The sequence below is a fragment of the Armigeres subalbatus genome, chromosome 3, assembly GCF_024139115.2.
Source record: "Armigeres subalbatus isolate Guangzhou_Male chromosome 3, GZ_Asu_2, whole genome shotgun sequence".
Taxonomy (NCBI): Eukaryota; Metazoa; Arthropoda; class Insecta; order Diptera; family Culicidae; genus Armigeres; species Armigeres subalbatus.
Genome location: NC_085141.1, coordinates 92,530,244 through 92,546,047, shown reverse-complemented (window position 1 = coordinate 92,546,047; position 15,804 = coordinate 92,530,244). Strand labels below are relative to the sequence as shown.

Below are 15,804 nucleotides of genomic sequence, written 5' to 3'. Positions count from 1 at the left end.
ATTAGCAATTTTCTGCATCTCAACTGTACCAACGTGTTATGACTGATGTGCCTAAAGGTAGTAATGAGAAATATGCGAAGTTTCTTGACAAATTTCAAGTTTGTTGGAACAAAATGCACATGTACCACTATTATTAGGAACAAAATGCAACAGAAACCTAAAATCGGTGCCAGTACAAGTGGTACATGTACATTTTTAAAATTATTTTAAACGGCAGTAAACCATCTTGAAATTCAAAATAGGGTTAAAATCTATTGCGGAAACATCTATGTTGTACAATTTTCTTTTCAATAAGCTGTTTTTAGGGGGTATAACTGCACATGTACCACTTTTCCTGGCAACGAAATTGCCATTGTGATATATACCATAAATTAAAAAGTGCATATCTCCAGATTTAGTTGTCAAAAATCACTTTTTCGTCATTCCCTTACTAAACCTTTGCTCCCAGAAGCAGTTGGTGTAAAAAACACTAAATCGACGAAAATGGTTTATGTACCACTTTCGCTGGCACCAAATTTCTTATTATAAACACGATTAATGTATTTAAATATTGTTTTTTCATGATTATATTTATAATAATAAACATCCGCTACTTAAACATTCAATGTTTTGAAATTAAACCATGTTTTGGTCAAAATGGCGAACAAGTGAGAGGTAAGAACATTACTATTTAACAATTCAATGCTGCTGGGAAAAATAGATGCTTTAATTTGAATGTTTCACCGGCATCGTATCTTATATATGATAGATAATCGAAATCGAGTGAGACATACGACTAATTTGGGAAAATTCAGTCGGTAAATGATGAAAACAGATGTAAACATATAGAGAAAACGACAAATGTTAGGAATGACATATTTCAAATTTAGTATGTCTTTAACTAAAATTTGTTTTAAAGCTCGATTATTGTCTCAGGTCTATCATTAAGAGTAATATTATTGAATCCGATCATTTACAGTCAAATTCTAAAAGTACAAGGTGCATGTTAAGGTACCGAACATAAAAACAGCTTTTCAACCCCGTAGAGCACTTCTAATTGAATATTGAAAAGATAGCCTAAAATCGTAATTTCATAATTAAATTTGGATAAAACTCCACGATCTGTTACCATAAGGGATACAATTGGATGATTTCCATGTGGCAAGTAAAAATAAACTTTTTTAAGAGTTCGGCAGCTTATTTAATGATATCTTGTTGAATTGAAATGATTCAACCAAATTTCCTCCTACGGTGACTGAGTCTTCAAATATAAAATGACATCTTATAATGTATCCGTGTGCTGCTCTTTTATTAATATTATTATTCATGAGTGTCCTGAGCTTATAAGCTACCTATACATCGACTTTTAAAAAAAATTATTTATTTATCATCAGACTAAGGCCGGAGTGGCCTGTGCTGCACATAAAAGACTTCTCCATTCAGCTCGGTTCATGGCTGCACTTCGCCAACCACGCAGTCTGCGGAGGGTCCGCAAGTCGTCCTCCACCTGATCGATCCACCTTGCCCGCTGTGCACCTCGCCTTCTTGTTCCCGTCGGATCGTTGTCGAGAACCATTTTCACCGGATTACTGTCCGACATTCTGGCTACGTGCCCGGCCCACCGCAGTCTTCCGATTTTTGCGGTGTGAACGATGGATGGTTCTCCCTATAGCAGGTGCAACTCGTGGTTCATTCGCCTTCTCCACGTACCGTCCGCCATCTGCAGCCCACCATAGATGGTACGCAGCACTTTCCTTTTGAAAACACCCAGTGTGTGTTGGTCCTCCACGAGCATCGTCCAGGTCTCGTGTCCGTAGAGAACGACCGGTCTTATAAGCGTTTTGTAGATAGTCAGTTTGGTATTCGATCGGAGCGTCTTACGGAGTCCAAAGTAAGTACGATTTCCAGCCACTATGCGCCTCTGAATTTCTCTGCTGGTATCGTTATCGGCGGTCACCAGTGAGCCCAAGTACACGAATTCTTCAACCACCTCGATTTCGTCTGTGGTGGCTAGAAACTCGTGGTGGGTGGCTTACATTTACCTCTCTTGAGCCTCTTCCTATCATGTACTTCGTCTTCGACGTGTTGATGACTAGTCCAATCCGTTTAGCTTCGCTTTTCAGTCTGATGTAGGCTTCCTCCATCCTCTCAAAGTTACGTGCCATGATATCAATGTCGTCGGCGAAACCAAATAACTGGACGGACTTCGTAAAAATCGTACCACTCGTGTCAATCCCTGCCCTTCGTATTACTCCCTCCAAAGCGATGTTGAATAGCAGACACGAAAGACCATCACCTTGCCGTAACCCTCTACGGGTTTCGAAGGGACTCGAGAATGCCCCTGAAACTCGAACTACGCACATCACCCGATCCATCGTCGCCTTGATCAACCGTATCAGTTTATCCGGAAATCCGTTTTCGTGCATTAGACTTTTAAAAAAAAGTTATACTTAATTTGAAATATGCCATTCCCAACATTTGTCGTTTTCTCTGTATGTTTACATCTGTTTTCATCATTTACGGACTGAATTTTCCCAAATTTATCGTATGTCTCGCTCGATTTCGATTATCCATCATATATAAGACACGATGCCGGTGAAATCCATATCTTAAAGTATCTATTTTGCCCAGCAGCATTGAATTGTTAAATAGCATTGTTTATACATCTTACTTGTTCGCCATTTTGACCAAAAAATGGTTTAATTTCAAAATATTGAATCTTTAAGTAGCGGATGTTTATTATTATAAATATAATCATGAAAAAATAATATTAAAATACATTAATCGTGTTTATAATAAGAAATTTGTAAGAAAAAAATTCGGTGTACGCTCAATTTTGTCACATCTAACAGGCGTATTTTGAGATTATTTTCAAATAAATGAACTTTAGAGAAAAAATTTCAACCATTTTATGTACGCATACATTGAAGGAAGGGATGAATATTGAAATACATTAAAAACAACCGAGCCAACAATAAAATTTCCTTAGGAATTTTCGAATATATTCATCTAATCCATGCTGTACGCTCAATTTTGAGAGTGACTGTAAGTTCTCAGTGTTCCAAATGGAGTATACTGTTTCGTCACTCACATTTTCTCCGGATAAAAACAACAACTGATTTATCACTTCAAATGAGAACGCGATTACGTTTCTCGTATATGTATCTACTTCTTTGCCTTTATGATAAGTGCGCTTATTGGTATGACATTAATTTTCACCTGCCTGTTAGTTTCTCAGTGTTAAACCATACCTTTTTGTGATGTGATTTATATAGCAGAGTGACACTGCTAGAGGGTACTCAAAGCTTCAATTCTTTGAAAAAAGATAGATATACCCACTTATAGGTGACGATGTTTTTCGATTAGAGAGAACAATTATTATTTAATAAGAGTATTCTCCATTCGCTCGGCCCATGGCTACACGTCGCCAACCACGCAGTCTACGGAGGATCCGCAAGTCATCTTTTACCTGATCGATCCACCCTGCCCGCTGCGCACCTCGCCTTCTTGTGCCCGTCGGATCATTGTCGAGACTCATTTTCACCGGATTACTGTCCGATATTCTGACTACGTGCCCGGCCGTAGCTGATGCAACTCGTGGTTCATTCGCCGCCTCCACGTACCGTCGCCATCTGCACCCCACCATAGATGGTACGCAGCACTTTCCTTTCGAAAACTCCAAGTGCGCGTTGGTCCTCCACGAGCATCGTCCAGGTCTCGTGTCCGTAGAGGACTACCGTTCTAATGAGCGTTTTGTAGATTGTCAGTTTGGTACGGCGGCAAACTCTATTCGATCGGAGCGTCTCGCGGAGTCCAAAGTACGTGCGATTTCCTCCACTATGCGTCTCCGAATTTCTCTGCTGGTATCATTTTCGGCAGTCACCGAGCCCAGGTACACAAATTCATCTACCACATCGATCACCACCGATGCAAAGTCGTGGTGGGTGGCTCGCATTGTGTTCTCTTGAACTTATTCCTTCCATGTACTTCGTCTTCGACGTGTTGATGACTAGTCCGATCCGCTTAGCTTCGCTTTTCAGTCTGATATAGGTTTCCTACGTCGTCGGCGAAGCCAAATAGCTGGACGGACTTATTGAAAATTGTACCAATTGTGTTAATCCCTGCTCTTCGTTAAACCCCTTCCAAAGCTATGTTGAATAGCATCCATGAAAGACCATCACCTTTCCGTAACCCTCTGCGCGTTTCGAAGGGACTCGAGTATGCCCCTGAAACTCCAACTACGCACATCACCCGATCCATCTAGTCGATGGCATAAAATTTTGGAGAGTACCTCGTAGGCGGCGTTCAGCAATGTGAATGCGCGGTAGTTGCTACAATCCAGCTTATCGCCCTTTTTGTAGATCGGACACACGACACCTTCCATCCACTCCTGCGGCAAAAATTCCTCCTCCCAAATATTGGTAATGACCCAGTGCAGCGCTTTAGCCAGTGCCTCGCCACCGTGTTAAAATAGCTCTCCTGGTAGTTGGTCAACCCCAGGGGCTTTGTTGTTTTTCAGCCGGCCAATCTCCTCCTGGATTTCCTGGAGATCCGGAGCCGGTAAAGTTATGTCCTGCGCCCGTTCTCCCAAGTTCATCGCCATACCGCCATCTTCGTCTGCCACATCGCCATTCAGGTGTTCTTCGTAGTGCTGCCTTCACCTTTGGATCACCTCAAGCTCGTTCGTAAGTAGGTTCTCGTTTATGTCCTTACACATATCAGGCTGTGGCACGTGGCCCTTACGTGAACGGTTGAACTTTCGTGTGTTATTAGCGTGATACAGTTGCTCCGCCTCTTCACGGTCTCCATCTTCCTGCTGGCGCTTTTAATTTGCCCCCTGACTATGTTCAGCGGAATGTTGATCTGCAGAATCGGAATTAAGGGAAACGGTGTAAAGCACTCCACGTCACTCACAAACTACTTCCAGCAGGACCTCATGCTAAGAGCATACTCGTAAACTGCCCATAAATTCATAACAGTCCCATGTTTGCTTGATTTCCTATCTTCATGGGACTGTTATGAATTTATGGGCAGTAAACATGTTTTGTGACGGTGGCATTCATAAACTACGCTCTAATGGAATTTTCGCTCGAAGGCCACACTACCAATATATTCCGAACGGACTGCGAAGTGATCGGCTCGTAGGCGGGCAGAGGCTTGATAACGGACGGATGGCTCGTTGGCGAAGATCGGCTCGTAGCCGTTCGATCGGCTGGTAGGCTGACAACGTACGATTCTTCTACGGATCAGGCGTGATGATTCGTTGGCTTCGTTTCGTCGACAATGTGTCGGTTCGTCGGTGATTTGAATTTCCTGCCCGTTAGCGGGGAATCGAGTAGAGCTCCGATGGTAGATATCATTTTTCCACGCTTTTGTCTGTTCCGCGCCAGTTTATATCGTGCCTTGTTCGCCCTCATGCGGTGTTGCAGCAATCTCGCCCATGCTGCATTTTTCTCTTCCACTAACTCCTCGTTTCTCTGATCCGGGGGCACCGTGCAAAGTGCAGCGGTTGCGGTGCTACCAATGACGGATCGAATATCTCTCCAGCCATCTTCAAGAAACGCTGCGCTTAGCTGCTCTTCCGTTGGGAGTGCCACTTACAGCGGCTGTGCGTATCCTTGGTCTAGTCTACCGTCTTGAAGCCGCCCAATGTTAAGCCGCGGCGTCCGACTTCAACGCGTGTTGTACACCGTCGAGAGTTTTGAGCGCAGGCATACTGCAACGAGGTAGTTGTCGGATTCAATATTCGCACTGCGATAAGTGCGGACGTTCGTGATGTCAGAGAAGAATTTACCGTCGATTAGAACGTGGTCGATTTGGTTTTCCGTTACTTGATTAGGTGATTTCCATGTGGCCTTGTGGATATTCTTGCGGGGGAAGAAAGTACTTCGGACTACCATTCCGCGGGAGGCTGCAAAGTTTATGCATCGTTGGCCGTTGTCGTTCGATACGGTATGCAGACTATCCGGTCCGATGACCGGTCTATACATTTCCACCCTTCCTACCTGAGCGTTCATGTAACCGATGACGATTTTGACGTCCCGCAGTGGGCATCCATCGTATGCCTGCTCCAGCTGCACATAGAACGCATCTTTCTCCTCGTCGGGTCTCCCTTCGTGTGGGCTGTGTACGTTGATGATGCTATAGTTGAAGAATCGGCCTTTTATCCTCAGCTTGCACATCCTTGCGTTGATTGGCTGCCACCCAATCACGCGTTGGCGCATTTTTCCCAGCACTATGAAGCCGGTTCTCAGCTCGTTGGTGGTGCTTCAGCTTTGGTAGAAGGGAGCCGCTCGATGTCCGCTTTTCCACACTTTCTGTCCTGTCCAGCAGATTTCCTGCAGCGCTACGACGTCCAAGTTATGGGGATGTAATTCATCGTAGATCATACTATCGCAACCTGCGTAACCCAGCGACTTGCAGTTCTATGTTCCAAGTTTCCAATCGTGATCCTTTATTCGTCGTCTAGGTCTTTGCCGATTATATCGAGTCGTATTATCTCTTATATTGCTCGTAATTATTGGTTATCCAGGCGGCTTATTGGGCCTGCGCAAACCTCCTGTCTCGTCGGAGGGCCGTCGTGTCAGGTCTGTTTTGTGTCCCACCTGACACCAAGACTCGTCTCAATGGAGTGAAGCGCCCTGAGGCGCAAGGGGGTTCCTGAGAAAATCATCGGCCTCATCGAAGCACAGTACGAAGCCTTTTCGTGTAGAGTGCTGCACAATGGGGTCCTGTCCGACCCTATCCGGGTCGTAGCTGGTGTGAGGCAAGGATGTATTCTATCACCGTTACTGTTCCTCATCGTAATCGATAAGATTCTTGTAGATGCGATTGACCGTGAACCAAACCGCGGGCTGTTATGGCAGCCTATAACCATGGAGCATCTAAACGACTTCGAATTGGCTGATGACGTTGTACTCCTCGCGCAGCGGCGCTCTGATATGCAGAGTAAGCTCAACGACCTTGCCGAGCGCTCCTCTTCGACAGGTTTAGTCATCAACGTCAACAAAACCAAATCGTTGGATGTAAACACGGTGACTCCTTCCAGTTTCACAGTAGCCGGGCAACCAATGGAGAATGTTGAAAGCTTCCAATATCTTGGTAGCCAAATGGCGTCAGACGGCGGTAGCAAGATCGACATAGGCGCACGGATCAAGAAAGCAAGGGCTCCCTTTGCGAGTTTAAGAAATATCTGGAAAAACAGGCAGATAAGTGAACGCACCAAAATACGAATTTTCAACTCTAACGTGAAATCTGTGCTGGCGAAACATGGTGTGTATCAGTGGAGAACACTCAACGGCTGCAGGTGTTCATTAACAGATGCCTGCGGTATATAATTCGGGCCTGGTGGCCTCACAACTGGATCTCAAACAACGAGCTCCATCGTCGTTGTCACCAGAGGCCGATAGCAACAGAAATTCGGGATCGGAAGTGGGGCTGGGTCGGCCACACTCTACGTAGGGGCGGAAACGAAATCTGTAAACAAGCATTAGACTGGAACCCAGCGGGACATCGCAGCGGAGGCAGACCCAGAGGCTCATGGCGGCGAAGCCTCAATAAAGAATATTATAGGAATTTAACAGGGCCCACTGTCAAACCCCACCACATCCTAGACAAGCCCCACAACTCGCAGATGTCCTGGGGAGGGATCGTCAAGCCCTTGGACATAGTCCCTGCTGTCCGCATGCCTCTGGCTTCGACAATTAAATTTGTCAAAGATACGAGAGCATTATCAATATCACTTTTAGTATCGAGAGGAATATCAACATCAAAATTCTGTTGAAATACCAATCGATTCACTCGAGTAGAAGAACACTTCATAAACAATAACAACTCTCGCGAGGCCATCACGATTGTTTTGTAAACAATTCTCTTTTCACCCGTTCCCTTAAGGAACATACATGTAATAGTCAACTGTGGTAGGATGTGTTCACATGACATTTGTAGAGTTTCAATTTCAAATTATCCAAAATAATATTTTATGTTTCACAACCATAACATGTAAGATATTAGTCAGTACGGACGATGAAATTCAATATAGTAATTCTCAAAACCTATTCCGTGTGTTTAAATCACAACGAAGGGAAACGTCAACAAATTCCTATCTATACGTTTTATATAAATCCTAATCAGCTCTATGATAATTAAAAGTAAAGCTGATTGGATTGTTAATGGCTTCCTGTGAGATTTCAAACTTCACAGGAAGGTGATCAGAGTCAAAATCAACATGAGTTACCAATTGGCCACACAGCTGACTTGACTCGAATCGAATCGATTTCGACTGGAAGAAAAACAAGTTGGTTCATTGGGATATTGGATAGATATTGAATATCCCGCAGAACAATCTTCAAATAAATTTTTACCATTAGAATTGCTTTGAGCATTATTCCATGAACGGTGTTTGCTGCCCATTGCATTGGGTAGACAGCAATGAAAGAGAATTGTCCAAAATTTGTTTCAACAGAAACTCCCAAGGTTTGGAAAACTTTGGTTTCAAACGAAGAATATAATTTATGTTTGATACGTCTATTAATGACAATGGCGACCCCACCATAGGCGCGTCAAGACGATCATTTCGGTAAATAAAATAATTTGGATCTCTTTTGAAGAAAAGACCAGGTTTTGAATATGTTTCAGTTATAATGGCAATGTGCTCATTATGAACTGATGAATACCCGGTGAGAGATAGGAGCAAAATTTGTTCGTTGATTGTGGTGGGTATGAATTGCGTTTGAAATATGTTCACCCGTCGAATCTGGGATCCTATTGGAATTTCCCGTCATCAATTTTGCACGGGAAGTCAAACCTTTTTTGCGTGAAGGGCATTCCCAGAAATTGGATTTATGATTGCCCCCACAATTGACACATTTAAATTTATTGGAATCTTCTTTCACAGGACAGGCGACTAGAGAAATACTCCTCTGGGAAGTACCAGAGCGAGATTTCTTTTTCATCTTACTTGGACTAAAAATCCAAGTAATTGAGAAATTTTCATTTTGATCTCATCCAGTGATTTATCATCATTGGGGAGACCTTTCAAGACGACTTTGAACAATCGCTCAGTTTTAACGTCGTATGTGAAGAATTTATAGCGCTTCTCAGTTAAATACTGAAGAAAACATTTGCGTTCGTCAAAGGATCCCGGCAAAACGCGGCAGTCACTCTTTCTGGCAATCTGAAATGAAACCTTGATCCCCAGAAGGTTACTCAAAATCTCATTCCTAAAACCACAATTGGCGGAATCCTTTGCTTTTTCGCATGGATCGAATCACCTGGGCTAGAGGTAGATTCGATTTGCCCAATTTCGTCATGAATCAAATCGAACTGATTCGATAGGAAAAGAATTATTTCCAATGTTAGAGTTAGAAGGAACATTTGAAGTATCCAGCTTCCTTCTATTTTTTCCGCGCTTAGGCAGGACGGCCTTGAAACCTTGTTTCTAAGAGGAAGTGGAGAATTCAGAGATTCCCCCTTCCTATTGTTTTTATTAATGCTCATTGCTAAGCGTGGAGACGTGACCTTCTAAGAGGTTTTTTTTCCCGGAACGGTGTCCCTGAATTTTACTTCCGCAAACGCTTCCAACGTAAAACGAAGGCACGGGTCCTTGCAAAGATCGTAACGGAATCAGTAGGTACAAATAGCGCTGAGTACAAATAGTAGGTACAAATAGCCCCCCCTCTCCCATCTAATTTATGGATGCTCATTTTTTAATTATTTCCGGTGGTATATTGAATCGAAATGCATAATGAAAATGTTATGCTTTATTCATATTTGGCCAGTTATTACTGCTTTAGTGCTAAGGGCAGGCCTGCCCAACCTCTTCAAGCAACGGACCAATTTTTAGATTAACCACTTACTGGCGGGCCAAACAATACTCGGTACATATTTTTATACATTTTCAAAACAACCACTACATATTTAATATATTTTATTCAGAATGGCATTTAGTTTTACAGAATGGCTATTTTTTTTAAAGAAAAACTAAACACGATATTATTGCGTTTGAACAATCTTTTTTTTTGCTTATTTTCTTTTCTTTTTTTATGTGTAGCAGGACACATAAATGTTGACTTCTTTCCAATATTCGACACATTTTGTTTTCACAATTGGTGTTTGAGTTTTGCAAGCAGATAATGAAGATCACCAATTTCTTTTTACTACTTTTATTCTTGATAAGAGTTGTTCACACAGATATGTACTTCTGAAGAGAGAAAATATCTTAAAAGAGATGTGTCTTTCTAAATATTGATTTGAGCTCGTTGTTACATTTGAGGTCAATTATATCCATTTGAAACACTCCTGGTGCTTTATCTACATCAGTAAACTGGCGAGAGGAACTGTTTTAATAATTGTGAAGTAAATTATTTGAAAAATTAATAAACGTAGGGGGAATGACGACTTTGGCAGGTTTTGTTCTATTATTAACAGGGGTTTTTTTTTATGTCTGACTAGGCTCAAATGGCCTAAACATTCTTTGCATATCAAAGAACATTGTGGCCAAATTTCATAAAATTTGGTCGACAAAACCCCCCCTGCCAATAATAGAACAAAACCTGCCAAAGCCGTCTTTCCCCCTATTTAAACCGTCAATATTGAGAAATTGCTAACTTCCCAAGGAAATGATTCTTTTCCCAGTAGGTATCTATGTAAAATAGTAAATTTTTATGACGTTTTTTAGTATGTATGACCTAATAATTTAATTGAAATTTGTATATGATTCAATTATTTACATATTTTATTGTAAATGTGCTCTTAAGCTCATCATTTGAGCTTGTTTGATAGGGCACGGTATTAGGCAATTTTCTGCGCGGTATTTGGAATCTTCTTCGGAATGTACGCGGTATTAGGCATATTCATAAGTCAAATGTCGAATACTATTTTCTTCATTTTTTTATGAGTTGAAGTACAAAACATATTTTTCCCTTCAAATGTATTTAATATTGATTAAAGCGACATAGTTTTCAAGGGTGATTGTTACAAATTGAATTTTATATAACGAATTTATTGTGGACACGTCCTTAACCCCACGGTAATAGGGCATGTCACGGTAGTGGTGGTTGAGTTTCCTCGCGTATGAAAAGTTGATTTTCTTGATAACTAGCGACGCTACATATCAAATATTGATCGCTTTTGCACACAGATCTTTTTTGGTGAAAAATGCAATATACCTACAGAGAATTATCACAAATTACGATAGTGTTTTTTTCGTCATTGCCGGAGCTCCATAAGTTAACCTAACAACTTAAGTTTTCAATGAAGAGTTCAAGCTCCTTCATACAGGTCTTAACAGCTTTCCCAAGGTCGATACCGGTAGTCGTTTCCTTCATTGTGATCAAAGCTGCTAATTCCTCTGTGATTTGAAGATGACAATAAATTCCCTTTATGAAGCCAGATACATGTGGCTTGTTTTTTTACAATAAGTATTTTCACCGATTGCAACCGAATCAGAAGCAGGTAGATTTTTCTCGTAACGTACTTTTCAAATCTTCTGTGAGAACTTCAACTGTTAACAGTACTTTACGAGAAACTAATACTTCTGAATGAGGCAAGGAAGGTGGTTTTTTTTGCGCACGTGATATCACCAACAGCCGATATGCATTCCCTAACAAGTTCTCCGTCCTGGAAAGGTTTCATCCGTATTGCCAAAATCGCATTAACAGCAAAACTGGCCCGTGCTGCATTATTCGACTTCGTGCTTTCCCACATTTTGGGGTACCTTGAGCATCTCGTATTTCTGAAAATTAATCACAGACATAACGTTCAGGATGGCTTAACTTGTCTGAGTATGCAGAACTATCAAGTAATGTGACTTAGGATTCAAACATGTCAGATTCATTTGCATACTCTCAGAAGCGAATTCTTCCCAAGGTTTCGGATATCTGAGTCTTTAGGGTGTAGTCAAACTCGACCCCCCATATTTTCCCTGCAAAGTCAACATCCTAATAAACAGTTTTGCTGAAGAAAGTGGGGACCTATTTCTCCCTGTGATTTTACACAGCCAATCTTAAACGCCCTTAAAGGTCTTAACAGGGTTAATTCGGTGCAAACATGACGTATGAAGTAACAAATAGTTTAGAATCATATTAAAAATGCAATTGAAGAGAAAACGTTTAGGAAATTGTTATAACAAAAAAAATATTTCGTGCCTATGTCACGGGGTCACGCGGATCAAATTTAATGCTTATTTGACGAGAAACATATCCCAGGATACCCGTAAAAACCCTGAAATTAATTAATTTCCATATTCTCCCCAGGTCACACATTCCAGTTAACGATCATCAACATTGCGACTGCGTGCGAAATTTGCCAACAGTTTCTCCTCTGGCCAATCGAACGTGGATTGGTAAGTTTTTCAGACACCACCGAGTTGAAGTCTAGATCATTAAATATGCTGTTTTCTACTTCCTAACAGGTTTGCCAAAACTGTCGTCTAACGTGCCACAAACGGTGCTACCTGAAATCCGCGGCCTGTAGTAAGATAGCGGCCACCGGTGGCGGCCCACTGGTGCCGGGTGGGGTTGTGACAGGGGCCGTCACCAGTACAGATAGCAGCGGCGCGGGAGGTCACCCAAACAAACTGTTCGGAGTACCTCTGACGGCACTGTGCGCGGGGTGCGATGGGATCAAAATTCCGGCCCAGATCTACAGCCTAATAATGATGATCGAAATGCACGGGTTGTACTCGGAAGGAATCTACCGGAAAAGTGGCGTCAGCTCGAAGATCAAAGAACTGAAAGGCAAAATGGATCGGGTGGTTGGCGGTTCGGAGGAAATGGACTATGAAAGTTACAATGTGCACGTACTGACCAATGTGTTGAAGTCGTTCTTGAGGGAGATGCCGGAGCCCTTGTTGACGTTCGATCGGTATGACGATTTTCTCCGAGCGGCGGATTTGTCCGACGGCACCGATCGGGTTCAAACTTTGTTGTCATTGATCAAGAAGATCCCACCGGCCCATCACTGTCTACTGGAGCGGTTAATTTTCCACTTAGCTTTGGTAGCCAAGCTCGAGCAGTACAACCGGATGTCCGCGAGCTCGCTAGCGATTGTATTTGCGCCATGTGTACTAAGGACGAACCGATACGTCCCTGCGCAGGACAGTTTAAATGATATCGGTCGACAAACCAAGTGCATGGAAACGCTTATCACGCAAAAGATGCTGAACGTGAAGAGTACCTTGGCGGATATTGATACTCTGGACACGGCAGCCCATACGGCTACTACCCGATTGAGCACACTGAGGAGCAGTAAAGTGTTTACGCAAGAGGAAATGGCTTCCAACTCGAGGGGAGTCGGCGGAGGACTGGAAACGGAGACGGAAGAGATGTTACTGGAGGGACACATCCAGGAAATCAAGAAAGAAAAGGCCCTTTTGACATCGACGCTACCAAGTTTGGCTCGGGCGAGTTCCGATGACGATTTGTTATCCACGGATCTTGATGGAGAAGGCGGTAGTTTAGATGACCTTAGCAGCAGCAAAGATAAAGACCTTGACAGTAGCTATAATAATGTCATCAGTGACAGTGGGATCTCGATTCGCTACCAACCTCCGTCGGATCACGGTAGCAGTAACGTCAGTCTCAACAACGACGTGCCGATGGCTGTGAGTTACAATCTGCGGGGAGAGCAAAGCATAGATTACTTCCACAAAGTAGGCAAAACGAAATCCCTATCCCACCAAACACTGATCGAGCGGGAAGCTTTCCTCAAAAGCGGTAGTCAAAGTGGTTCCGCAACCACGCCCCAATCACCCACAACGACGATCACCACCTCATCATCGTCACCTTCCTCCTCATCGGCACCGTCGATGATCAAATCGCAAAACGGCAGCAGCAGCAACGTGAGCCACAACAGCAGCAGTAATGTCTCCAAGCGTTCTGATCTGAATCTCAGCCATTCGATGGTCACCTTATCGACGGGAATCAACACCGGATCCACCGGCTCGACTGAATTACAGCGCCAGAAGCCCATCATAATGCGTAGCATCTCCGGAGGCTACGAACCCTCCTCGTCTTCCATTTCCGGTGGAACTAGTAGTGCTTCCTCGCAGAAAATCCTCATCCAACAGTCGGCCTCGATACCGATAACGAGCACGCCGTCGTCGTCGTCGCTCGTTGGTAGCAAAGATGCCAGCAAAGGGGGCGAACCCATAAAGATGAACCGACGGATGTCGGGTAGCCGGCGGCAGAACAGTGGGAGTGGTGGAGGTGCCAGTGGAGGTGGTGCGAGCCCGTCCGGTTCCGGCAACGGAAACGGCGATGACGAACCAATTATGGTTTGAATAACGAAACGGAATGCCAATCTCAGTAGCAGTCAGTGGTAGAAACGTACGAACACCGACCCCCATGAGACTATAGTTCAGTTAAACATTTTCTTTTTTTTGTTCCATCTTTATTGTTTTGCTTTTCTTTTAATTTAAAGAAAACGATAAATCGATGACGTTCCCTTTCCTTTTGTTAGAAGCGTGTCGAGCCAGATTATGTAACTTCGAAAATTAAGTCGCATTCAGTTTTTTATATGTAACAAAATTATTATAACACGATGATTTATTATTAGAGAACCAACCTATTTATAGAGCGAGAATAATCGTCGAACGAGTAAAAAAGTATGAAACGTGATTAACCCTTAAATGAAGTGTACTGAGAAAGTGTGATTGTTACAAGACCGGAGTGTGATTTGTACATGTGTGTGAGCGAAAAAGTGTGTGTAAAGATCGTTATAAGTACAGCTTATTGAAGCAGACCGCAGATAAAAAAAACTCATTAAACTAATAAATAACGCAAGATCAAACAAAAAAACGAGCGCATATAAACAAAATTCACATACACATACTAGTTAGAAAGAAATGATTAGAAAGGATTATTAACCTAAAGGAAGAAGCAGAGAGTGGAAATGATTATTATTGTAATTATAGATCACACGCTACCCAAAATTACAGTCGAATGAACAATATTAAAGTTTTTTTTCAAAACAAGTTCCATGTTTACGTGAATTATTTGTATTTTAGTTGTTGTTTTATGTTCCGAAAGTGTTTCCCTTATTTTACTTTTTTTTTCTTAACCAAATATTTTAAGTGATTGCTTTTTATTTTTTTATTTTTATGTGTAATTTATATCCTGATTGCAATAGCCATTGTGCATACTGATGCAAAGTTCCTTGCAAATTCTAACAGTTTCGTAATTCAGGCAGATAAAATCCATTCAAATTCATGTCTTTGCTTTTATCTTGCTTGATGTATCGCGTACTGCGTTCATTGGCATTGCCGAAGTATGGTACTGGCCACATCAATCTTTCTTCCTCTTTCTTTATCTTATTCGTCTACTTCCTCTTATCCGTTTAATAGTGAATTTCTATTATGAAAATAATCAAAACCTTTCCCAACAGATCCTTGGATACCTGCCAAGAAACGTTATACCGATCTTTTTTTTTACTTATCTTTATTTCAAGGCACAAGCACCAGCAGGCATTACGGAGCCGTTATCTATTGATTTTGAATTACAATCTCATGATTGTCGTCTTAATGTATAATATTAGTCCTGTGGGGAGCCGAAAGAATCGCGGCTTGGTCGAGGTTAATAAGCACAAGAAAAAAAAAAAATGGATGGGCACGTTCATTGCTGATTGACGAGGTGTAGACAGGGACACACTGTAATGATAGAAACAAACGATTTTTCGAGCGAAGCGGGTGGGAACAAGGTGGACATGGCCTTGCAAGAGACGGGGGGTTCGGACAAAGACATTGATTCGTTTTAAGAAATTATACACAAGGACCATGTAATCTAGATCAAGCTTACCCAACACATCTCTGAAGTCTTCCTTTTCTGG

The 15,804-nt window shown here is 42.3% G+C and overlaps 1 protein-coding gene across 11 annotated transcripts in view; it reads left to right on the top strand.

Moving 5' to 3' along the window:
- LOC134227009 (unconventional myosin-IXb-like) overlaps window positions 1–14,950 on the top strand; it is a 261,892-nt gene extending 246,942 nt beyond the window's left edge. For all 11 annotated transcript variants that reach the window (XM_062708183.1, XM_062708188.1, XM_062708187.1 and 8 more), the window contains 2 exons: window positions 12,234–12,322; window positions 12,392–14,950. In XM_062708183.1, the coding sequence (XP_062564167.1) occupies window positions 12,234–12,322; window positions 12,392–14,260 (1,958 nt within the window). In that variant the 3' untranslated portion in view covers window positions 14,261–14,950. The remainder of the gene's footprint in view (window positions 1–12,233; window positions 12,323–12,391) is intronic.
- The last annotated feature ends 854 nt before the right edge of the window (window positions 14,951–15,804 follow it).